Below are 26,113 nucleotides of genomic sequence, written 5' to 3' on the forward strand. Positions count from 1 at the left end.
CCTCCCTTCCTCTGCTCCCAACATTCCTGACAGTCTTCTACGTGGAAGTGGGGTACATACTTGTGCCTTCCTCTAGGTGAGCCTCCTCCTGGGGAGCCTTCTCAGCAGACTGCAGGGTGCAGCTCTCATAGGGAGGGCAGATGGAAGCTGTCTAGCACTCCAGAGGTCTGCAGCTAAGACCAGTGTTTCAGGTTCTACAATCCAAGTGTCTTCTCCAAAAGGAGCGAGAAAACCAAATGCCACAAGAGACTGTGTGGGGGTTCCTGAAGCGCACAGGTATAAGAAAAGAGGAAAATGTGGCGGGGCATAGTGTAAGACCCATTAAGTTCAAGCTTTGCTGCCTTTGCTGGAGAGTTCTCAGGCCGAATGGGCTCCTTGGTGTAAAGAAATTGGGCAAGTTCAGGTGCCCACCGTGGTCGAAACAAGAGCTTGCCCTTTACCGCACTGAACTGATTCCTGAGTTCAATCAGACTTTCCTGTGGGTTTGTCTCCAGCAGGCTCATCCCCTGCCCCCCCCCCCCCCCCCCCCCCCCCCGCCATACATGCTGTTAACGGGCTTTTTGCCAGCTTCTTAATTTTGGGAAATCTGTCAAAGTCATACACAATTTCAGAAGCTAGAAGCACCAATTCAGCGTCTTTGTGAGTTGCCCTGGCTGATTCAGTTCTTGGAAGACGGGCGATGATTTCATTTCCAGCATCTTAAGGGATGGAAAGCACCTTGGCAGACCCCACGTGACCCTGAGTCACCCAGGATGATTGGGATTCTTCTTGTTCCTCCAGGGACGACCCCTTGAGCTCAGGTTGTAGCTTCTGGCTTGGGCTATGGGCTTGACTAGTTTGGTTTACTGTCTGATTTCCGCGAATGTTTCCCTTAAGTCAGATTTGGGTTTCCTTTGGCCTTTGTTTCTAGTTTCTTTGTATCTCTTCGTCATCTGGGTCATTCCTTTTCCCCCTCTTACTACTTAGGGCGCAGAGCTAGAGCTGCCGAGAAAGCCAGCAAGCACGTGGGCCTGCTGTTGACTTTTAGGCAGGCGTGTTTTGTTTGTTGGGTTCCACAGGTGGACAGAGATGGTTTGAATGGAGCCCCACTTCTCGGTTCACTTGGGGTTCATTCCTCTTTATTGCTGAGTCAGCCCTTCTGGAGACTCCCAGAGTCTTTAGCACTCCATCTTTCCATGCGTATCTTTAAAGCATCCTGTATTTGACTTCAGCTTGAGCTGGTTTCTTCTGTAAATCAAATGATTCTTTACTAATTCGTGAAAATAACATCAACACTTGTCAACACTTGTTTGCTGCGTTAGAGCACTGCTGCTCTTGCTTGCACCGTCTCAAGTCTTAGGCTTATCACAGTAATCCTGTGGCCCGGAAGGCATGGTCTTTCTCTTTAATGTGGATGGGAGGTGATATAGCAGGGTAATTAAGAATAGGGATGATAGAGTTAGATAATTAAACTTGCCTTTTTCTCTTTAATAACTTCCAGTATACTGTTACTCAACAAATGACTCAGTCTCCTTGTCTGCAAAATGGAGAAGCATCTGCTTGATGGGATTCTGAGAAGGAATTCAGGCAAAGCCACCGGAGCAGTACTTAGCACGTAGCAAGTACTCAATAAATCTTGTTACTAATACTGTCGTTATTGTTAGTAGCAGATGGGAAATGGAAACTGGAAGAAGTGATGCATCTTACGTAAGATCACACAGCCAGTTGGAAGGCGAGTTCTGGCTCTGGCTCTGGCTCAGGCCACACTTAGGAGGCTTCTGGTACTAGACTCTTCCCACTGTACTTTCCTCATGTACCCTAAGGTTCTGTGAGGTCAGCCTCATTTATTGTTCAACTGGTTCCTTCATTTTCTTTGTTTGTCCCTACTCAGAACTGTTGAGTATCATCTGTCCAGTTAGAATTTGTCAACTGTTGGCAGAAGCAAGTGTTGGAATGGTCCCTTCTCTGTGGGTAGGCTCTCTTTGACGCAAAGCTGTCACTCTGAATTCTACACACACACACACACACGCACACACACGCACACACACACACACAAACAAACAAACACATAATAGAAAGATAGAAGATGGCTATCTAAGGCTCTTAAAGTATGCTATTATATACCTTAATAGTTATAAAATGTTCTTTAATATATGTGTGTGTGTGTGTGTAGGTCATAGAAAAACTCTTAGGAGTCTGTCTGCTTTTTCCACTCTGTAGGTCCCAGGGACTAAATTCAAGTAATCAAGCTTGGTGACAAATGCTCTTATTAGTGACCCATCTTGGCAGCCCACTTGAAAAGCTTTATAAACAAGTAATTAATATTTCTCAGTGTTCTAAAATCTTTCCTTATAAGAAGGAGAATATTAAAACTTTGGTGGCACTCATTTGTCTTTTCACATCCCCCTACAACAGGCTGAACAAGGGTTACATTAGCCCTGTTTGGGGGAAGCCGCTGAAGTGTGAAGGGAACTTGGACATCAGAATCAGATGGATGAAGCCTAGATCCAGGCCTTTCCACGTCTAGTATGAGTTCCTGCATCTCACTGGCCTCACTGCCATGGGTGGGCGAAGGTTTGCAGTTGGTTCTTTTCCGCACACGGCTTTCACTCAGTGACGGTTGTACTGCTGCCTTGAGGAGCCGACTTTAAACTTTGACTCAAGGTCACGGTCAGACTCTTACTTGCTCACAGATTGCTGTATGCAGTGCTTCATCTGGCCATGTTGTTTCTCTGCATTTTGAGCTCACGTGCTTTGACCTTTTGGTCAGTAATTTATTTTTAATGTGTCTATTATGGACAGACCATTGGCTGTCATGTGCAATGCCCTTGATGCCAAAATACAAGGTTTACCTCATGTCACAAGGCAAACTTCATGTTAGTGAAGCCACATAAGCAACGACACTTGCTGAAGCTGCCAAATGGCATCTGGGCAGCTCTTCTCAGGGAGGGAAGCAGCAGCAGTTCATTGGGTTTTTAGGACATCCCTGGCAGGTGTAAGGCATTGACACTGAGGAAGCACCACAGCTGGTCTCCCACAGCCTGAGAGTGTTTGGGGGGAAAGAGATGTAGTGGAAACATGATACAGTTATGGACCAGTAATAAGCATGCTGATCCAGCCCAGACTACAAAGTGGGCTGTGGTGTATTAGTCAGTGTTCTCCAGAGTAACAGAACTTACAGAATGAACCTCTCTGTCTCTGTGTCTGTCTGTCTGTCTGTCTATCTATCAGATTTATTGGAATGATTTACAGGCTGCAGTCCAGCTAATCCAACAGTGTCTACCTGTGAACAGACAGTCCAAGAATGCAGTAGTTGCTCAGTCCTACAGGGCTAGATGTCTTAGCTGGTCTTCTATATATGCTGAAATCCCAAAGAAGTAGCCCCAGTGCCAGGGAAGGAATGGATGTGCTAGCGTCATGAGGGCAAGCAGGCAAAGAGCAAGAGTTTCCTTCTTCCGTGTCCTCAAACAGGCTGCCAGCAGAGGGGGTGGCCCAGATCGAAGGTGTGTCTTTCCACCTAAGATCTGGACCTCAAAGGTCCAGAGTAGCAATGGATTCGCCTACTTCAAACCAAGCAAAAATAATCTCTCACAGGCGTGCGCTTCCTTTTGGATTGCAGTTCATTCCAGATGTTGTCAAGTTGACAGCCATGTGGAAATAGCCGATACAGAGCTACATGAACTACCATAGCATGCTGGAGAGAGATGAGTAAATCTACGTAAAGCATAACTCAATTTGTAGAGGAATTGTAATCCAAAGCATGGCTGTTCTGGCAAGAGATCACATCCAAAGGCCTTCTAGGTCTGTGTGATCCTGCTGGGATATAGACATACCTTTAATCCTAGGAGACAGAGGCAAGCAGATTTCTGAGTTCAAGGCCAGTCTGGTATAGAGCAAGTTTCAGGTAAAGAAAAGCTTAGGTCCAGGCATGGTGGTACAGGCCTTTAATCCCAGCACTCAGAAGACGGAGGCATGCAGATCTCTGGATTCTAGCCAGTTCTGTTGCGGCAGTTCAGTTGAGTCATTGAGTTGAGAGGCAGAGCAGTGGAGTTGAGTCCATGGCAGTTTAGTTTGTGGAATTCAGAGGCAGTTTTACCAGGAGCATCTTACAGAGAGAGGTTGAAGAAAGAACAAGCTAGACACAGGTGAAGACAGAATAAGCCAGAGAATGAAAAGGAGCCAGCACCTTAGAACAGATTGCTATGGCTAGTTTGAGGCCAGAGAGAGCAATTCACAGCCCAAGAGAGAAGCCAGATTGAACCAGTCAGCTTGGAGAGGAGCTTGAGCTGGAACAGCAGAGTTGAACCAGCCAGCCTGAGATCAGAAAGAACTAGAAAGGGTGAGGTCATTCAGCAGTAAGTCTCAGAGGCTGAAAACATTCTAAGCCTAGATTAGATTGTATGGAGGATAGAAGCTTCCAGCAGTGGGCCTAGGTTAGCAGAAGGAGGCAGTAAGCTTCCCAGACAACAATTACATATGGAGAGTAAAAATTACTTTACAAAATTGTCATGTTAGAAATAGGGAGAACAGAGAGGAATTCTATGGCACATGTGAATTTGGGGATATTGGGTTGTTGAAAGGAGGATAGAAGGTTCCTGAGGAGAGGTGAGTGCTGGGTAGTCAGAAAGAACAGCATGTGTTCCGTGTTTCTGGATGGAAGGGAATAGTGGTGGGAAAACAAGCTGGATAGATGAGCAGAGAGCTAAGTCATTGAAGAACTCATGCACCATGTTGAGAGATGTAGGTAAGCAAGTGGGCAAGGGGTGCCTGTAGCACAGCAGTGTTTCTGCGGGATCACTCTGAACATATAATGAAACAAGTGAGAAATAAAGTCCTGAACTTCAGAAGAATGAACAACCAACCCAATAACAATGTGGGTAATTGAATGACACTCTCAGAGCTGCAGGGACTGAGAGAAATGGGACACCAGAGTGGACACAGCATTTCAGGAAGCCTCCATGATGGCAGAAGATCTGAGTGGCCAGCTTGCTCATATATATGGCAATGAAATCTGGATATTGAGTGGCAATAGGATTTATATAGGAAGTAACGCCAGGTTGTATAGTTATGTATGAGATGGTCAAGAAGACACCTCTACTTGGAAAAGAATGATTAAATAACCCAACTCCATGTTCAGCTTGATTGCAAGTTTAGAAGGCTCTGGATGTAGGAAGCAACTAAGGAACCCGTAACATCTTCAGTATGGATCAGGACCGCAGCTCTCTATCCAGGTTTCCTCTTCAGAGTTGTACCTAGAGTTAGACGCTCTGTCCTTGCACTTAACGGACATGTCAGAGAGGCAGTGTTACTTTTGGCTTGGGGCTCTGGCCCTGCCTTGGCTTTGGAGGCACTAGAATCATTACTGTCACTGTCTGGAGACAAATGCAAAGGAATTAGTGCCAGAGGAGAGAGGTGGTGTCGACAGAGAGATGAGGGATGCTGTGTGCATTGAGGGGTCTTTTAGGGACAGAAGAAAACAGCATGCATGCTCTGTTCTCATTCTAGACCTACCATGGGGTTATTACTTGATCTTGGTAAGTTTTCCTACCGGATTCGATGGTAGGCCAGAAGTGCTGTGACAAGAGCATTCTTCTACCCGCTTGTTATGTAACTGACCAGAGCTGGTACTGGAATTCAAACCTACCTGACACATCTGGCATGAAAAATAGGTTACAACTGTTGGGATTTAGGTGGCGGAGTTGAGTGTAGGCAGCTGGTGATGATGAGTCCTGCTGTCACTGAGTTTCTGACGCTGGCTGTCGGAATGCCTGATGTCTTGCCATCCTCAAATCCCCTGCAGCTGGCCATGGAGGTGCCCGATTGCTAATGACAACTATATCCAAGTACAAATGAATGTTTCCTTTCCCAGGTGGAACTTGCAGAAATCTGTGCCAAGAGTGAGCGTTACATAGGCACTGAAGGAGGAGGCATGGACCAGTCCATATCATTTCTTGCAGAAGAAGGAACTGTGAGTAGCATCGAGCCATCTGGAAATTTCGACTTGGGAAAGTATCCATAGAGGGGAAGGCTCTTAGCCCCCAGCATGCATGGCTATGGGAAGTCTGTTCTTTCAGGCTCTATTGTAGACCAGTGCCCAACTGGCCTGTAGCTCAGGGCTACCAGTAGTGAGTGTCCTCTATTTCCTATTCGTTCCTCCTTCCTTCAGAATCCAGAATCACATTTCAAACTTATTTTTCTCATGTGTCTTCTCCTTTACCTTCTCCTCCTTCTCCTACTCTTCCCCCTCCCTCTCCCCCTCCCCCTCCATATCTCATTGTTAAGATGAGATTTCTCAATTCCCTCCTGGGGACCTTCTTTCCTGACCTTGCATGAAATCACTTCATCTTGTGGTGTTTCATAATCTCACGTTGGCTTTAAACCCAAATGTTAGTTCGCTTGCCACATATATGCACAGCCCCTCTTTTTGTAAATTATTCTTTGGTGTCATTTTTCACTGTCAACATTTCTGGGGCTTTGGTGGTGGGAGGAGGAATGTGGATGGCAGGCCAGGGATAAATTCTTGGGTTCAATGCCACTTCCTCTTGGCTATCAGCTCCTTCAGGCGAAGCAGAGGTTTGGGGTTTTGCCTGCAAACTGCCCATTTCCAAAATAGAAGCAGGCGTCTCTTTAAGGTCTTTCTTAGCTTTGCGTCAGATTCCTTGAGGCTTGGCTGTTTTCCAGGAACACCTGGACCCTTCTGATTAAGAAAGAGTATGTTTTGGTTGAATCTTCTAAGCCAAAGACATGAGGTATAAGGACATTTGTTTGAATGCTGAAATTATACTTTAGATGTTTTAGATGCGAACTGGCAAGCAGATGTGGTGATGGGAGTTCGGCTGTTAGTGTAAGTTAGGTGCAGGGTCTGGAGAGAGAGTCCTCCTTCTCTGGACTTGCAAAGTCCATCAGCACCAGACCCTCCTCCTCTGCCACAGCCTCTCACTCTGAGCCAGAGGTCAGTGCACAAAGCTCCATCCACAGCAGTGTCATTTGTTGCCCTCTCCACAAAGACAGAAACTCTTCCTTCTTTTTGACATATTCAAGTGTTGGCATGATCTTCCCACACGTTGTGTGAAGGTGTGTCCCTGTATTTTCAATTATTAATTTGAGCCAGCTAGCAGGATATGTAAATGTTTGTAACCCCTTACCTGCCTTTGAAATAAAAAGGCAAGGTGCCCTGGGGAAGACGACTTTCCTCCTGTAGTCCCTAAAGCCAACGGAGTAAGGAACGTGGCTTTCTACATAACTAGACCTGACATCTTGGAGCTGAGCCAGGAAGAACTCCCTGGAGACGGAGAGCAGAGGAGAGACAGGACAAAGCTGTAAACCAAGCAGTGAGAACCACAGGGAAAGACAGGGATAGGGAAGTCGGGTTAAGTTAGAAGCTAGCCGAGAGACTGCCCCAGCAAAAGCCAACAGCCTAAACTATATAAATGTCTTCATGTCTTAATTAAACCTCAGGCAGAATCCACAAAAGCCTAGAAATATTCAAGCATCATTTAAGACTCAGTATAGATTTCCTTTTTCTTTCTTTTTTAAATAAATACTTTTTTCTTTATTATTTTTATTATTTTTTATTTTTTATTTCTCAGAGCTGAGGACTGAACCCAGGGCCTTGCCCTTGCTAGGCAAGTGCTCTGCCACAGAGCTAAATCCCCAATCCCCTAAATTTCCTTTTTCAAAGGCTACCCTAAGTTGTCTGATTAGGCCCTTCTATTAAGTGTGTGTATAAGAGTCTGAACTTCGCAGTGCTGCCACTGTGACACTTGCAATGTGGAAACGTAATTTTATGTCTTCTCGCAGCAACTGTGGGCTCCAGGAGGGCAGAAATGAACAGTGTTTCATTCACTATTGTGATGCCTGGCTATCAGTCAATGGTGTTTGCATGAATTCAGCATTTTCAAAGAAGACTTTCTTAAAATAAAATAAACACATAAAAGCTTGAACATCTTCCTGACTCCTAATAAACTGTTGCCTCCTCTGCCACTTTTTTTCCCCAATAGGCCAAGTTAATAGAATTTAGTCCTCTCAGGGCAACTGATGTGAAGCTACCCAGTGGAGCAGTCTTTGTGATTGCCAACAGTTGTGTGGAGATGAACAAGGCGGCCACTTCCCATTTCAACATCAGGGTGATGGAGTGTCGGCTGGCTGCGAAGGTATGGATGTTGTAAGCAAGTGAGTCGTACAGTGTGCCTGTTTTTTTCCTACTTATTTTCTATTGGTTCGTAGTTTTCCTTACACTTTAGAGCAACACTCTTGACTGCAGCCACAAGCATTCTAACAGCAGGTCTTTGGGTCCAGAACAATCTGATTTCAAATAGATAAACTAACAGATGCGTCTTCTGCTCTCCAATAGCTCTTTAAAAACTGGATGAACTTTGTTGTAATATTTAAAAGCATAAATGCCATGCAACATGTATGGTATAACATTTATTGTAGAAGTGGGGGGAAGAAAAAAGGGGGGAGGAGGCACCCCAGGGGGACAGAGGGAAAGAAGCCAAGGAAGAGAGAGAGAGAGAGAGAGAGAGAGCGAGAGCGTGCGCGCAGATATTTGGCTTATCTTTTATCTAGAGGTGATGATGTCAGGTTGCTAAGCAACCTAGAGGCAGGTTGTCTATATGCTAACATTCTTCCCTTTTTGTTTAATTAAAAAAATGAAGAACTAGGAAGGGCTGGTGAGGTGGGACTGAGGGAGTTGTGTTAGAAAATGGCTGCTGCCTGCTGACTTGGCGCGAAGACATCTTTGGGGGAACCCTGAGAGAAGAGGGGTGGGAGAGCAGGCTGGCAAAGTCCTGGCACAGCTGGCTGTTTTGGTGCTGTCCAGGATCTGAGAACATCTGTGGCTGGGAGGGAAAGTGCAGGTCCGGCTTGACTCAGCCTGCGAGGCTGGACTGGAGCACCTGTGGGTGCCTGCTTTGGCGCTGTCATGGTTGTAGAAAACCCGGACCTGGCAGGATACTGGCGCACACGCGCGCACACACACACACACACACACACACACACACATATGGGCAGAAGACAAAGTTAAATAGGTTAGGAAGAAAATTCTCTTAGGTGTACATGTAAAACTTTTGGGAGAATGAAGAAGGGAAAAACTTGAGCATAGGGAACCTCCTTCCATTTACCTGATTTTTAGCAATAATTAAAAAGTTCTGTTTTGAATTTGCTGTCTAAGAGATATTGAGGTCAAGTTTGGTTGCAGAGGCGTGTAAGCTTGGAAGCCCTTAATGCCAGCATAGGGATTTGAGATTCTCCAGAAGGCATCGCAGAGGGGAACCCGGAGAAATGGGCAAATGGGCTGTCTCATGGGGAGGGTAGGAGTCAGTGACCCATCAAGGCATCCCAAGAGCGAGGTTTGACCTGAGGACATTGGTACAGTTTGTTCCAGAAGCTAGTCAATGCAGGTCAGAGACCAAGGGCACAGCCTGAACAAATCCGGTCACCTAGTACTAGGGTTTCAATCACGTGCAGGGGTGTGTGTTGGGGGGGGCGGGTGGAGGGGGGGGTGGGGCATGTGCTGGTAAAAAGAAAGCTCATCCAGGGGGGAGGGTCCTAGATGAAGTGTTTAGATGTAGGTTGGAAAGAACGGCAGGAAGCATTTATGTCAGAAGGGAAGATTTACCCATCAGCTGCTATTAGTTGCAAGAATGTAGCGATTGGGTAGCCAGAAAGTTGGGGGAGGGGAATCCAAAAGCCAGGGGAAGGGGAAGGGGAAGGGGAAGGGGAAGGGGAAGGGGAAGGGAAGGGGAAGGGGAAGAGGAAGGAATCCCACCCTCTGAAATAGGCAACAGATGGGAAACTCGGGCTGTTGATTGGCAGTGCTTGTCTGGATTTCCACTTGACTTGAGACGGGGATTCGGGTGGATTTCCTGTAGCTTACAAGAAATCTAAAGCATTTTTATCTATTTTGGATACCTTAAATCATCTTTTAGACCCTCCAACTTTCATAACTTGCATTTACCAGCCTTAAAAATGGTTTCTCAGACCCTCAAGTACTTTTTTAGAAGCTTTCCTTTTTAATTTAAACTTCTGGATCCTTATCTAATTAGACACAGGTTGCTGTGAGCTGTCACTGTCCTTTAGCTAAAGGAATGGTTTGCATCTGAGACCTTTATAGTAACAAGATGGACTGTATCTAAACCTGACAGTATCAGCTCTAGGAGTGAGACTTAAGGCCTGATCCCCTGCATAGGAAGAGGCCGAGAAGGCATCTGAAGCCTGCCATGACAGAAGCTGGCAATGTGACCATGAGACCTGAGTATGAGGTTAAAACAGATCTGCAGCATTACCCTGGGCTCGGCGAGGTTGCTGAGTCTAGAAGCCATCTGTCCTCTGCCAGGCCAAGGAGCTTGAAGGCTGGAAGTGTCTGTGGCGCTGTGCTGGTTGAGCCGCCATGGCTGAGCACAGAGGACAAGCCTGCACAGGAGCATTTTGACTTCTAGAGGCCAGCCTGGCAGCATGCAGGGACCAGTGTCCTCTCTTGGCTGCATTCAAAACCCTGGCAGAGTTGACTCAGCCTGGTCCTGGCAGGAGGGGCCATTGCAGACCTCTGTTTCCTCTGAGGGAATGCCAATAGCCTCAGGGCAGTGGCCAATGCCTGGAGCATAGTTCTGTGCTATAGTTGAGCCTTTTGGAAAGGCTCCTCTAGGGCTTTAAAGACTTTAAAAACCGTTTTTACCAACTCCTGTATGGGGGCTCAGGAACCATCCTCAGCCCTTTAGCAAAGATGAGTCTTCCCAACAGGATGGGAATAAATACATACATGAATGATCCAGTCTCAAGCCCAACCCAATGGTGTCCCAGAAGGCTCAGGGGGACAATCTGGTCAAAAAATATCATCACAAGATTTGCCAGGGGCCAGGGCAGATGCCCAGGTGGCACAATTTCACCTGGTACCAGAATTTTTGGCATGTGAGAAAATGGGAAAGAACACAGTGCCAATAGGAGAAGAAAGTCTTACCCGGGGAAGGTGTCTGTGTTAAGGTTGCTGGTTGCTCTGGCCAGGAAGGGGAAAAACCTACCAATTAATGGGTAAGTGTTGGATGGAGCAGCTGTTAGTGATCTGTGGAACAGAAGGCAAATTTGTTGTTGCAGCTGGCATGCATAGCAAGTTGAAGGTATTCCGGCCTGTCCTGGCAGACACTACCAGAAGAGCCCCACCATTTTTGGCACCAAAATGTTGTAATATTTTAAAATATAGATGCCATGCAACATACATAGTATAAGATTTATTGTAAAAGTGGGGAGGGGAGAAAGTGGGGAGGGGGCAGGGATGCCTCAGGGAGACAAAGGGAGAGAGAGGAGAGAGAGGAGAGGGAGAGAGGAGAGAACAGATATTTGTCCTGTCTTTTATCTGGTGGTAGCAGGTAATATCATCAGGTTGCTAAGCAACTGAGAAGCAGGCTGCCTATACACCAACAAACTTCACAGCTGAGTCTTCTTAGGTGATGCTGGGGAAGAGAGGACAGTGGCTATTTGTGACTTGCGGGCCAGAATAAAAGCAGACATATTTTAAAGATCCAATAGGTGTTGAGTTTGTTCCCCTGTGGAGAAAGATAGCTGAGGAGATGAGAACATCTGACTGAGGGCTGGGTGTGGTGGCACACGCCTGTAATCCCCAGCACTCGGGAGGCAGAGGCAGGAGGATCGCTGTGAGTTTGAGGACAGCCTGGTCTACAAAGCAAGCCCAGGATAGCCAGAGCTACACAGAGAAACTGTGTCTTAAAAAAAAGAGATCATCTGATCTTGTTTTCCCAACAAAGATCTTGGCAGCCTTGTCCCTTCCATCTCATCAGACACTTTATATTTGAATTGAGGCATCACCAATGGCTGACAATACAGACGTGCTGGTATCCCCATGAGCGCAGAAAGAAGATTTCTTCATATGTCTGCTAGGAAAATACCTATCGGGAGGGAGGTTCCACAGTGTAGAACCTTTGGCAGTCAAGCTTTAAATCTGTTAAGAAAACATTTACTGAGTCACCACCGGACGGTGTGCAGAGTTTCAGGACACAGGACCAGAAAGAGTGGAGTTAAAATTCAGATGCATAAAGGAAGCAGGTCACACGTAGTGGGTAAGGAGCAATGTGATACGCTAAGTCAGGACAAAGACGTGGCCCATTACAGGGTACCCAGAACAGCATGTGGCCAGGAACTTGCAGACAACAGGCTGGACACCAGGGTATAGATTCGGGGCCAGGGTCTCCCCTGCACTTCCTTCTACTTTTCTTCCAATTGTTCTCGTCCCTAAGCAGGTAAATTCTTGTGAACACCCTCTGTGTAGGCCATCTTGGCTGAGTTCCCAAAGTGTCGATTCCTTGCTAGCGATCTCTATTTGGAAGAATTATAGCCCTCTCAAGTCAGCACTCCCACACTGAGCTCAGCCTCCCCCTCCCCCAAAGCCTTTTATTCTTGTCAGATTGGCACGTAGCGACCCCCAGCACTCTCTTCTGCACTGGTCCTAAAATCTCTGTTTGTCATCTTCTCACTCATTCTAAAAACAATGCATTGATGGTTTAGAAACTTAAGCCTGATCAAGCAGCTGCCTTGTTTGCCACTTCCCCAAAGCCTGCCATTGCTTTGGAATAAAGTAAAAAAAGCCTTGTTGTACTGAACTAAGCTGAGAGGCCAGTAGTCAGGAAGCAACTGTGAGGCAGTGGAGGACTTCACTCTTTCAACCATCACAGGAAAAATACCTTATGGTGTACAGTGCAAGAAGGAAGTGATTCAGGCAGGGACCACAGTACCACCAGCAGCACAGGTCTGTTGACTGAGGTGCGGGTGCGGGGCTGGGCTTCCTTCGTGTTAGGATGAGGGTCTTTGTGTGCACTTTCCTGGCCCCTAGTTCCTGCCATGAGAAGGAGGGCAGTACAGGATGGCTGGGCACTTCATCTGCTGCCCATGTAATTTTTTGTTGTGTAATCTCTGCTATGCAAATAAGGGAAGTGCTGGCTGCTCACAGTTCAACCCTGGTCCAAGGCTCTGGCCACAGGCCTTCGGGCTGAAGTTCTATGGTTTTAGGTTACGGCATTCCAAGACTGGCAGTTTGGGTTCCTGGACCACACTAGTGAAAATTTCTCTAATGGGAACCAGCCCCATGTTTTGATCTCTAATTATTAATTGTCCTCTCCCCACACTTCACTGTCACTGAAGGCCTAAGGGTAATGCGTCTTACCTCAGCATCTCCCAGCATCCCCTGCAGCCACTACAGCATAGCCACCACTCTCATCTCGGGGGACTTCCCACATATCCAGGACAGTTTTTTTTCTTTTCCTTAGCTCTCTTTGAAATATTTCTAAATGGCCCTCAAAGAAGCCTTACTTGACTCCCTTATTTCTAAGCTAAGTAGCGATCCCTCTGCAATTTGCAGCACATATATTTCTTAGGTATATAGAGGGATTCCTAGATTTGTAAAATGGTGTCCAGTGGAGAAAAATAATTGGGACATAGTAGTCATTCCTTATTCAATAGATGTTCACCCTGGCCTCATGTCAGCCAATTAGGGACACAGAAGTTAAAAGATGGATGCAGTTCATGTCCCAGGTAAAACTGGGTGTGAAAGAAGAGAGTGACATTAAACAAACACTTGTTGTCCACTGCCTCTGGCTATGTTCTCTTTTCTGCAAAGATCCCCAAGCCTCAGGAAAAGGGGTGTGATACAGATGTCCCTTTTAGAAATGAGTGTTCAAAAGTCTTTCCTCCTCTACCCTGCCATCAATCCTGGGTTTCTATATTGACCACCATCTACCACTACTGTTATTCTGCTAAATGGGTGTAGTATTAAACTGACTCCTAATGACTTAACATTGTCACATAGATTAATGTATTTCTCAACTCTCATCAGAATCTTCTAGTTGATTCCTGCTTTATAAGGTTGTGAAGTTGAGAGAGTACAGCTACAATAATTTAGGAAAATAAGTTTTTGCTTGTCTTTTTCTTCCTGGAAAATTTAGGGGTTGACCTTTTTTTTTTTTTAATAAAGATTCAGATTTTTAAATTTGGAATCCACTCATTGAGATAATTGTTAAGATTACATAGGGCATTGTTTTAATAGTAAGCCTCGTAGCATCTTATCCATACACAACGTGGCAGAAGCAATGTGTGCTCAATGACCACTTTCTGCTGGGACACACTTCCTCTTTGGGAGGTGGAAGACTCCAGTGTTTTCCTTGAGGGCTTACTCATTTGTTTTTTATCTTGAGGTTGATGAGTAAGTATTGTTGTCCTAAGGAAACTCCAAACATATACAACATTATTTTCAGGGTTTCAGCATGGAATTCAAGTTTCTGTGCCAGAGCCACAGCAACCTGGAACAATTGTGATACATGTGACAGTCATGCTGTGACTACTCTCTTCCAAGGACACAGGAAGGCTCCTGGGTGCTAAATGGTGTCTCTGAAACTGTAGTGAAACTGCCAGGCCCTTTGGGGGAAATGTCTTCAGAGAGATAACGAGAAGACAGGCCATAACTTTTATGGCTGAAGCTTTTAATCAAATTCAGAACCTCTAAGTCTCGAGGATGTCTTCTGAGGACCTTGCTTTGTCCTAAACAGGCCTGGAATGGATCTAGAATGGCCTCAAAATTGCCATCCTCCAGCCTCCATCTCCTAAATGCTGGGATTAAGAGCATGTACCATCACACTCAGTTGGAATATGATTGGAATTTAATTGTATAAATCCACATGTGTTTAAAGGTACTTTCTCATTGAAACTGGCAACAGAATTTGGCTATTGGGTACACATTACTCCAAGATGATACAGATAAAACACACTTTAAAAACCAAATTTACTAATAAGTAAGACTTCATTTGGTGAAAAGCAGGTACAATTCCTTTTTCTCAATTAGTTGTTTGAGAATTTAATGCCACGTGTTTTGATAGTAATCACCCCTTCCCCAACTCTTTTCAGATCCACATTATCCCTTACTCAGCCACATTTGTGTCTTTTTAAAAAAAGTAAACTCTAGAGTTCATCTTGGGAGGTGGTACTGGGTAGGGCATTGGGGAAGCAGAGGACAGCCTGATAGTAATTTCCAGGCCAGCCATTGTGACATAGTAAGATCCTGCCTCAAAAACCAAACCAAAATGAAACAACAACACTAAGACGCCAAAGTACAAGCCCCTGACTAAACCATCAAGCCCAGTTATTGGAGTGTGTGGCCATACACAGGAACATGGTTGAACTACCAGGGGCTGTTCTTAAATCAGACTTAAAGAAAATTGGCTCTCCATTCTCCAGTAGCTATTAGCTGCCAGTCACCTCTCAGGTAGGAGTGGGACATCTTGTCTACCTCGCCTTTCCATGCTCAGATTTTATCTGACCTGAGCTTGTACAGGTTTTGTGCTTGCTGTCACAATTGCTCTGAGTTTATTTTGCAACTACCCTGTTGTGTCTGGAAAACACTGTTTCCTTTTAGTCTTGCACTCCCTCTGGCTCCTCCTCCTCCTCCTTCTTCTTTAAAGGTTTATTTATCTATTTATTATGTATACAGTGTTCTGCCTGCATGTAACACCTGCAGGCCAGAAGAGGGCACCAGATTTTATTGTAGATGGTTGTGAGCCATCATGTTGTTGCTGGAAATTGAACTCAGGCCCTTTAGAAGAGCAGGCAGTGTTCTTAACCTCTGAGTCATCTTTCCAGCACTTCCTCTGGATCTTAGACTCTTTCCATCCCTCCTTTCTTAATGGGCACTGGAAAGAAAGAATATGTTATGTTGCCCCATTGATGCTGAGAATTTTGCAGTATCTTATTCTCTGCAACTTAACCGATTGTGTCTGTATTAATCGCCTCTATAGCAGAAAGAAGCTTTTCTGGTATGAGCTGGAAGATGCAGTAATTTGTGGATATAATAATAAATAATTAGGAATTGCTTTAATACTATGTTTATTCAGTGGAATAATCATAGCAGTTTTTCCCCCAGGACCTATGGCTGGTCTAGCAACAGGTGTTTGGACCCAATAATTATTCCCAGTATAGGTTTAATCTTGTGGAGTGAGCCTTACATCCATTCACAAGTGATTGGTTACTCCCATGGCACTGGTGCACTTTTGCACCAATGAACATGTCAAACTAGGCCAGTTGTAGATCGCTATTGCAGCAGAAAAATAAAAACAATCAACCTTACCAAGCTGTGAACATGGACAGCACCGTTCATTGTTAAAGGAGGAATAAAAGAAGGCAATATCTCATCCTAAAGTGTAAATTGGTTTCTTTCCAAGAATGGAGGAGAGTTGAGATATCATTCACACTCATTCTAGCTTTTCAAATTTATGAGAAATAGCACATTAAATCTTTAATCCTAAATACTTGCTGCAGAGAGTCCATGAGCCTCTCCATAGAAAAATGAGCATCCTGCTTTCTTCCCTTACACAAACACATGTTAGGCAAACAGGGTTAGTAATAGTTGGGTACATGGCTACCATGCAGGGCAGCTTCCTTGTCTTTCACATCTCCTGTTATTCATCATTTCATCTTCATTTGTCACTCAAGAAGATTGTTGCTTCCTCTTTCCCATTTTCAGTTTCATTCAAAAAAGGATGCCGACCATGGATTACACTTGACATGCATTTCAGATAGAGTGGAAGAATTTCTTGAGTCACACTTAGTTTTAGTTTTAATCAGATTAACTTGGAGAATACATAGCATTCAGTGTTGACTATGGAAGGGCAAGTCTTTAGAAGATACTTAAAAAATAACACACTGCTTTCCCCTTGCTTTAATGTTATTAAACACAGTTGTTTTTGTTTGTTTGTTCCTTTGTTTGTTTGTTTGTTTTTGCATTTTAATCATCTGTAAATCTGGCTCTATGGGACCTAGTGCCTCTGGCTTGTACAGACACCTGTCCTCATGTATGCTTAACCTCCCCACAGAATTACAAAATAAAAATAAAATCTTTAGAAAGATCTATATGTGTGCCTGTGTGGATGTGAGTGCAGGTGCTTGTAGAGGCCAGAAGATGCCACTGAATTTTCTGGAGCTGGAGTTGTAGATGGTTGTGAGTTGTTTGGTGTGCGTCGGAACCTTACTTGGGTTCTCGTCAAAAAAAAAATTCCAGCCCAACCCATTTAATTTTTAACCAAGGTATAAGAAACATGAACTGGAAAAAGAAAAGACATCGATTCAATAAGTAGTGCTGGCAACACTGGACATCCATTTGTAGAAGAGTAGACTTAGATGTGTATCTCTTTCACTTTGTACAAAAATCAGTTCAAACTGGATTAAAAGCACCACTTTAAAAGCAGAAATGCTGAAACCGATAAGAGTAAATGCTTCTGGGTGGTGTAGGCATAAGCAGGAAATTTCTAGCTAGAATCCCAAATAATTTAGTTTCTCTAAATTAACAAATGGAATAATATGAAATTAAAATGCTTTCCCACAGTAAAAAAAACAACAGAGTGACCAGAAAACCTACAGGATGTGGGAACATTTTTTGCTAGCCATACACCAGAAAGTGAAGAAACATCTAAATGAAATAAATATAAATAAATATGAACAAATCCATTGCCAATAAGTAAACGGGCAAGTGAACGGAACAGCCAGTTCTCAGTTAAGTACAAATGGCCAGTAACTGTCTTTTTAAATGTTCAACATCCTTAGCCATCAGAAAAATTCGAATAAAAAATACTTCGCTATTTAACCTTACCCCAGTTAGACTGGCTATCATCAAGATATGACTGACAGGTGCTTGCAAGGGTGTGGGGAAAGAGAAAACCTTACTCATCGTGCTGGGGTAACCGGTGAGTAAATTGGTGCAGCCAGTATGGAACACTGCACATCCATGTTTTTTGCCTCTGCTCACAAGGAAATGGAATTGGTTTAGATGTCCTTCAACAGATGAGTGGTTAATGAAAATGTGTTGGCACATATGCACAATGACTTTTATTCAGCCATAAAGAGAACTGAAGCTAGGAAATTTGCAAGGAAATGGATGGAACCCAGGCTCACAAAGACAAACATTGCATGCTCACACTGTCTTGTACAAATAATAGCTTCTAAATGTTAAGCATGTATCTTTAGGTAGGAATAAGTGTAGGGGGAAGCCACGGAGTACTGACGGTGGTTGCCAGTTATTGCTGGACTTTCTTGACCCAGTAGCTGCCCAGGTAATAACACAGAGAGTTTTTGCTAATATGAAAACTTGGCCTTAGCTTAGGTTTGTTCCCAACTAGTTGTTATAACTTAAATTAACCTGTTTATTCTACTCTACATTCTGTCATGTGGCTTGTTACCTCCCCTTAGTACCAGCACCTGCTTCTTCCTCTGTGTCTGGCTGATGTTCACCTGTGCCTGATCCGTCCCCGCCCCTCACCCTTCCCCCCACGCCCTGCCTCCCCAGTTCCTATCTCTGCCAGATGCCCCGCCTAACCTGTCCTGCTGTGCTATAGGCCATTCATCTTTTTATTAAACCAATCAAAAGATGAAGGAGAAGATGTTTATAAAACATTGTTACAAGTGATGCTTCATAAATATAACAGTACCAAAGTCTGGCCTGTTTTCCGGTCTCTACTGATACAGAAATCAGCATTTGAATAATACAAAAGCAATCTTTTTTTTTTTTTTTTTTAAATTTTATTTTATTTTATTTTTTTATTTTTATTAATTTATTCTTGTTACATCTCAATGTTTATCCCATCCCTTGTATCCTCCCATTCCTCCCCCCCCCCCCATTTTCCCATTATTCCCCTCCCCTATGACTGTTCCTGAGGGGGATCACCTCCCCCTATATATTCTCATAGGGTATCAAGTCTCTTCTTGGCTACTTGCTGTCTTTCCTCTGAGTGCCACCAGGTCTCCCCCTCCAGGGGACATGGTCAAATGTGAGGCACTAGAGTATGTGAGAAAGTCGTATCACACTCTCCACTCAACTGTGGAGAATATTCTGACCATTGGCTAGATCTGGGAAGGGGTTTAAAGTTTACCTCCTGTATTGTCCTTGGCTGGTGCCTTAGTTTGAGCGGGACCCCTGGGCCCAAATCTGCCTATCATATTGTTCTACTTGTAGATTTCTAGGACCCTCTGGATCCTTTTATTTTGCTGTTCTCCCATGCGTCTCTCATTTAGAGTCCCCAATAGGATGCCTTCCCCTCTGTCCCAGTTTCCTGGTAAGTGAAGGCTTTTGTGGGACATGCCCCTTGGGCTAGTATGCAGATATAAGTGAGTATATACCATTTGATTCTTTCTGCTTCTGGGTTAACTCACTCATTATGATCATTTCTAGCTCAATCCATTTATCCACAAATTTTGGGAATTCCTTGTTTTTAATAGCTGAGTAGTATTCCATAGTGTATATGTACCACAGTTTCTTTATCCACTCTTCTACTGAGGGACACTTAGGCTGTTTCCATGTTCTGGCTATTATGAATAAGGCTGCTATGAACATGGTTGAGCAAAGTTTCTTGTTGTGTGCTGGAGCATCTTCTGGGTATATTCCAAGGAGTGGAATAGCTGGGTCTTGAGGAAGCCCTATTCCCATTTTTCTGAGATAGCACCAGATAGATTTCCAAAGTGGCTGTACTAGTTTGCATTCCCACCAGCAATGAAGGAGTGTTCCTCTCTCCCCACATCCTCGCCAGCATGTGGTGTTGCTTGAATTTTTGATCTTAGCCATTCTGATGGGTGTAAGATGGAATCTCAGAGTTGTTTTGATTTGCATTTCCCTGATGACTAAGGAGGTTGAGCATTTCTTTAAGTGTTTCTCAGCCATTTGATACTCCTCTGTTGAGAATTCTCTGTTTAGTTCCAAGCCCCATTTCTCAATTGGGTTATTTGGTTTGGTGGTGTTTAATTTCTTGAGTTCTTTATATATTTTGGATATTAGACCTTTGTCAGATGTAGGGTTGGTGAAGATTTTTTCCCAGTCTGTAGGCTGTCGCTTTGTTCTCTTAACAGTGTCTCCTGCCTTACAGAAGCTTCTCAGCCTCATGAGGTCCCATTTATTAATGGTTGACATTAAGGCCTGGGCCGTTGGTGTTCTGTTCAGGAAGTTGTCTCCTGTGCCAATATGTTCCAGGCTCTTTCCCACTTTTTCTTCTAAGTGGCTTAGTGTCTCTGGTTTTATGTTGAGGTCTTTAATCGACTTGGATTTGAGTTTTGTGCAAGGTGACAAATATGGGTCCAGTTTCATTTTTTTACACATAGACCTCCAGTTAGACCAGCACCATTTATTGAAGATGCTATCCTTTTTCCATTGAATGGATTTGGCTTCTTTGTCAAAAATCAAGTGACCATATGTGTGTGGATTCATATCTGGGTCTTCGATTCGATTCCACTGATCAACCAGCCTGTTGCTGTGCCAGTACCATGCTGTTTTAATTACTATTGCTTTATAGTACAGTTTGAGATCAGGTATGGAGATTCCTCTGGAGCACCTTTTATTGTACAATACAAAAGCAATCTTTACACACTGCACAAGAGATTATCCCAACATCCCCCCCTTTAGTCCAGTAAGATGCTTTCTCTAACATCAATAAACTATATATAATAACAACAATTATGAAAACTATCAGGTAAGAATTACATTCACAATGCCTACTTTTGTATTTGGCAACCTTGGAGAAAATACTCCATTGTCTATCTTATCTTGGTGAGTCCAAATTTCTGTACCTAATTTACTTTCCATCATAAATTATATTTATCAACCCAAGACATCATTTTAGACCTGAAAGCATTTTCTTAAATCCTTTACAATGTAAGCTTTTATGTACCTCAAAAACTGTCTCATAAAAATATGTCCCTTAATAAACTTTACATCCCTTTTATGAGTTTATTTTCTGAATTTGGTAATAAGGAAAAAAAAATAAGACTGTAATTGTTTAGTCTTCAACCCTATCAGAGTCCTGAGAAGGCTAAACATTACCTGAGTAAACAGGAAGTACATAGCAAGCAGCTTCCAAAACCATAGAAATGACAGAGACTGCTGAGTGCCTAGACAGTCACCCAAGATTCCTCCGCAATGTTGAAGCATCCGTCTTTAGCCTCCTGGCCTAGAATGTCTGTCAGACTTTTCTGTGAAGCAGGAATTATGAAGGACTGGCCTACCTTGACTTGACAACTTTAGGCAGTTGACTTCCTCCTTGTGCTGCTTGTCCTCAGCTATCAGCAATTGAGACAAGGGCAGATTTTTGTCCAATGGGTATCTTTGCTACATTTGAAGCAAACGCCATATGGATGTTCTTTGATGCCCATTATCTCCTTTGAAGTATGTAAAAGCAGCTTTTATTTTCCTGGCTGAATTGTTATCTGAGAGGCTAATCTAGCTTCCATACAATCTAACGTAGGCCTAGAATGTTTTAGCCTCTGAGACTTACTACTTAATAAGCTCACCCTTGTTCTTTCTGAGCTCTGGGCTAGTTGGTTTCAACTCAGCTGTTCTGGCTCTAACTCCTCTCCCAGCTGACTTATTTAGTCTGGCTTCTCTCTTGGCCTGGAATTGCTCTGCTTGGCCTCAAACTAACTCGGTGATCTACTTTAATCTTCTGGCTTCTCATTTTCTAGCTTGTTCATCTTTACCTGAGTTCTCTGTCTACAACCCATATCGCTATTACTGTCCTGGTAAAACTGCCTCCTCTCTCTGAAAAACTGCCTCCTAAGTAGCTTCTCTTTTCACGAGAGTTGGGCATAGCCTATTCTGTCAAATCTTCTCTGATTTCTCACCTTTTCTGCCACTCAAATACACATCACTTTCAAACATCATGGGTACTTCCTTCTACAAACTAACTTTACCTTTGTTTGAGATTAAAGGCATGTATCACTACACCTGAATCTAAGCTTTTTTTTTTTTTTTTTTTTTTTTTTTTTTACCTGATATTTTCTCTATACCAGGCTGGCCTTGAACTCAGATCTGTTTGCCTCTGTCTCCTAGATTAAAGGCATGTTTGTATTCCAGCCAGATCACACAGACCTAGAAGGTCTTTGGATGTGTGAGCTCTTGCCAGGACAGCCATGTTCTGAATTAACATTCATCTACAGAAGTAGTATGGTGGTGCTACCAGGAGCTTATGTGTGTCACTGTCAAAAAAGCCTTTTATTATTAAAACATCTTTAAATGTCATATTTTGTAGATTGCTGAAGTGTTTGAAGGCCATCAATCTATCTAAAGTACATCTGGATAGACAAACATTGCCTGTTTCTAACTATTTACTATCTTCTTTTGAAAACATCTACAGGAAGCTAAATAAGGCTTCTTTCTGTGGTTAACTATAAGAAGACCACAAATTTGATTGATTTACTACTAACTTACCTTTATTAATTATCTTAAACAAGTAATAGTAGCTTTCAAAAGAATAAGAACTTCACATTGGGCTGGAGAGATGGCTCAGAGGTTAAGAGCACTGGCTGCTCTTCTAGAGGTCCTGAGTTCAATTCCCAGCAACCACATAATGGCTCACAACCATGTATAATGAGATCTCTTCTGATGTGCAGGTGTTTATGGAGGCAGAACACTGTATACGTAATAAATAAAAATAAAAAATAAAAAAGAACTTCACATTACATTTTAAACTGAGTTGTATAGGTGCAATATCTTAAACAAGAGTTGAAATATATATGTGTGTGTGTATATATATATATATATGTATATGTGTGTATATATATATGTATATGTATATATATATAATGTTGTTACAAAATAAGCCTTAAATTTGTATAAAAAATCTATACCAATGTAAAATATTTGAGTCTTGTTGCTTTCTTATCTAAAGTAGATTCAATAATTTACCCTTTTACCCTGTCATTCCTATATACCCCCCTTTTTTCTTTTCATCCCTTTTCTCCCTCTTTCCCCCTAACACTAAATAGGAGAGAAAGAGGGATAAAAGAGAAAAAGAAAAAGAGAGAAAGAGATCTCTGAATCTAGCCTCCTTTACTTTGCTTCCTCCCTGACCAAAACCATTAACAACTTGCAACCAACAATGACAAACATCTGTTACCTATGGAACCACCAGACACTACCCACCCCACCTCTTGGGAATGGGGTCTTTGCTATATTAAAGTTGTTTCCTGTTGTTTGGGGGTGGCAGCATCTTTTAGGGGTCCTAAAACATTGGGATATTGGCCAAGTTCTAGGAGAGCTAGCTAACTGTAGCATTGTTGCACAGTTTCTATGGGATGGGAAAGTGCAGGGCTTAACTGAAGTGCTGGACCATCTTAGCTACCTGTTTTGAAGTTGTTCTGAATGCAGTTTTGAGGAAATGGCTATTGAGACAGTCTGTGAGGTTGGATCATCTGGGATACTTGTCTTCATTGGTGTCTAGTCATTCTGTTCTGAAAACATACAAACTTTTAAAGGTAATATACATTTCTGCACATATGGAATGTGTGGTATGCAGAAATCAGCTAAAGATAATCCTCTGCTGTGTGAAGGCATCAAAGTTTAAACGTCTGTAGCCAGGATTTTCAGGATGTCTCCACTGGTCAAATGTGATCTTTATTAACTTTGAAGGAATCCACAGCAAAGGCATAACCTCTCTCCCAAAGCAACACATTTCCTTCCTTCCATTCTGAGCTTAAGACATCCTTAAAATATGTAGTCTGATTTAATTTAGCAGTTTACCCCACCCACCCCCTGCCGGCCCATCCAATGTCTTCAGTAGCTGGTTTTTGTTGTTGCTCATTAAAACAAAAAATAATAATATTAAAACAAAAAATAATAATAATGCACTATACAATCTGTCTCTGCAGGTCTTTGTTACCCCATTTCTGTTTATTAAGCATCTCTTTTGGAATACAATTAGAGTTTCCTATAACTGCTTGTCCTGTAGGATTGTGTGGTATGCCTGTAATATGCTTTATGTTGTAGTATAAAAAACCAGTTTCATTTTTACTGGAGACATATGCTGGAGGATTATCAGTCTTAATTTGTATGGATATCCCCATAATAGCCATAACTTCCAATAGATGCATAATGACGGAATCAGCAACTTAGAGCAGTTGCCCATTGAAATCCTGAATATGTATCTATGGTTTGGTGCATATAGCTTTAATTCTACAAACTCTGCAAAATGAAACACATCCATGTGCCAAATTTTATTTCTTTGGGGGACCTTTTGGGTTATTTCCTGCAGACAATGGAGTTTGGTTATACAAAGAACAAGTAGGACATTTCCTTATAATTTCCTTGGCTTGTTGCCAAGTGATAGAAAAATCCCCTTTTAAGCCTTTGCTGTTAACTTGGTGTTTCTTATTAAATTCTGAGTCTTCTAGCACATTTCCTATTAATAACTGACCATCATCATTACTTGTTTAGAGGGCCTAGTAGACACATAGGGAATCTGATATGTATTATATACAATGCGTGTTTTCTATTTATGATTACTTGTAGTTGAGTAAATAAGAAAGTTAATTCTGAATCATCTGGAATAAGTCCAGTGGTTTCAGTATGTACAACAACTCTGCATATTGCAAATAAATAATTATATTAAGAGATTCAGGAATATCTAATAATCTTGTAAAAATGGCATACAACTCTGATTTTTTAAATGGAATCATAAGGGCTTTGAGCCATTTTGCGTATTTTTCCTGACTTACAATCTACCTTTCCTGATTAATTGCATCAGTATAGAATGTAGGGTCTCTAGAATTTGGTGTCTTTTTTTTTACTATATGAGGGAGAATCCAATTAATTCTTTTTATATGCTCAGATCAGATAAAGTGACGTTTCTTACTTTTGGGATATTTGTTGTCACTCTCTCCCAAACAATTACTACTAGCTCTTTCCCAATTTCCATTTTCTATCCACAATGAGGTAATTTCAGCATTAGTAAAAGGTACCACAATTTCTGCTGGGTCTATTCCTGCTAGTTGAAGAAGTCTTGTTTTTCCTTCAGAATCAATTCAGAAAACTTTTCTATGTAGGTCTTTTGTTTTTTTACTCTACTTATGTGCTAAAACTATCCATTCTAAGATATCTTCTCTTTTCATAAGAATTCCTGTGAGAGAATGAGTGGAAGACAAAATAACTAAAATATAATTCAGCTTTGGATCCAAATGGCCCACATGTGCATCCTGTAATTTTTTTTTTCTACCAGAGACAATTGTTTTTCAGCTTGAGCTAATAGTTTTCTTGGGCTAATTAAGTACTTATCACTTTATAAGTACGAAATGAATTATTTAGTTCTTGAGTAGTTAATCCAATTATAGACCTTAGGCAATTAATATCTCCCAAAAATGTTTGCAACTCATTAAGAGTTTGTAATTGATCTCGCTTGATGTGTAGGTTTTGTGGTTGAATTTTCTATAGACCTATATGATATCCTAGATAGTTAATAGCCTTTCTTCTTTCTCTGTTTTCAAAAGTGATTTGCAATTCCCATAAGGCAACATCTTCTCTATTTTATCATACATTTTTCCTAAGGTATCTGCCTCTGAATCAGCCAGCAAAAATATCATTTATAAAATGATAAGTTATAGATTGTGCAAACTTTATGAATTATTTCTAATGGCTGTTAGACTAAGTATCAACGTAAGGTAGGACTGTTTAACTTTCTTTATAGCAAGACCCTCCAAACCATTGTTTGTACCTTTTAACAGGTTGAGAATTATTATTATTTAATAATTATTATTTATTAGTTTATCCTTGGGAGCTGTTTGTCTACAGTCCTTTAGGAAATGATTTGTAATTGTCTGTCAAATCACAACTGAATTGTGAGCATTAGATTTAATATCCACAGTAGTACTGTGTTCAGCATTAACATTCTCAAAAGCTAAAGATTCCATTAAAATTTATCTAGTATTTGGATATCATATTGGTCTATTTAGAGCTGAAGTTAATCCTTGTAAGAAGTCAGTAAACGATTTGTCTGGACCCCGGATTATCATTGCAAATGATTCAGATCATTTCCTTGTTGTTCAACCTTGTCCTGAAAGACCCCCGAAGGGAGACCCTCACTCAAGCCTCGGGATGGCGCGCACCCAAAGACACACAAACGACCATCTTGCTGTAAACGCACGAGGTAGTTTATTGGCGGAGCTCCGGGTCGACACGTATCTCACGCAGGAGACAGAGGGGTTGACCCAGAAGCCTAGGTGCTTGGGGTTTATATGGACAAAGGTCGGGGTGAGCGGGAAGTTTTGGCGCGGCCACACATGATTGGTTGATTCAAACATTTGAACATCAGCAAATTGCGTAGGCAGATCTGGGGTA

The 26,113-nt window shown here is 42.6% G+C and overlaps 2 protein-coding genes across 4 annotated transcripts in view; one reads left to right on the forward strand and one right to left on the reverse strand.

Annotated features, from left to right (window-relative positions):
• Positions 1–26,113, reverse strand: part of Cops2 (COP9 signalosome subunit 2) — a 257,228-nt gene that overhangs the window by 89,082 nt on the left and 142,033 nt on the right. The window lies entirely within an intron of this gene.
• Positions 1–26,113, forward strand: part of Galk2 (galactokinase 2) — a 139,213-nt gene that overhangs the window by 60,143 nt on the left and 52,957 nt on the right. For all 3 annotated transcript variants that reach the window (XM_051144543.1, XM_051144542.1, XM_051144544.1), the window contains exons 6-7: positions 5,849–5,947; positions 7,980–8,132. In XM_051144543.1, coding sequence (XP_051000500.1) covers positions 5,849–5,947; positions 7,980–8,132 — 252 coding nt within the window. The remainder of the gene's footprint in view (positions 1–5,848; positions 5,948–7,979; positions 8,133–26,113) is intronic.

This window comes from Acomys russatus, chromosome 4 (assembly GCF_903995435.1).
Source record: "Acomys russatus chromosome 4, mAcoRus1.1, whole genome shotgun sequence".
Taxonomy (NCBI): Eukaryota; Metazoa; Chordata; class Mammalia; order Rodentia; family Muridae; genus Acomys; species Acomys russatus.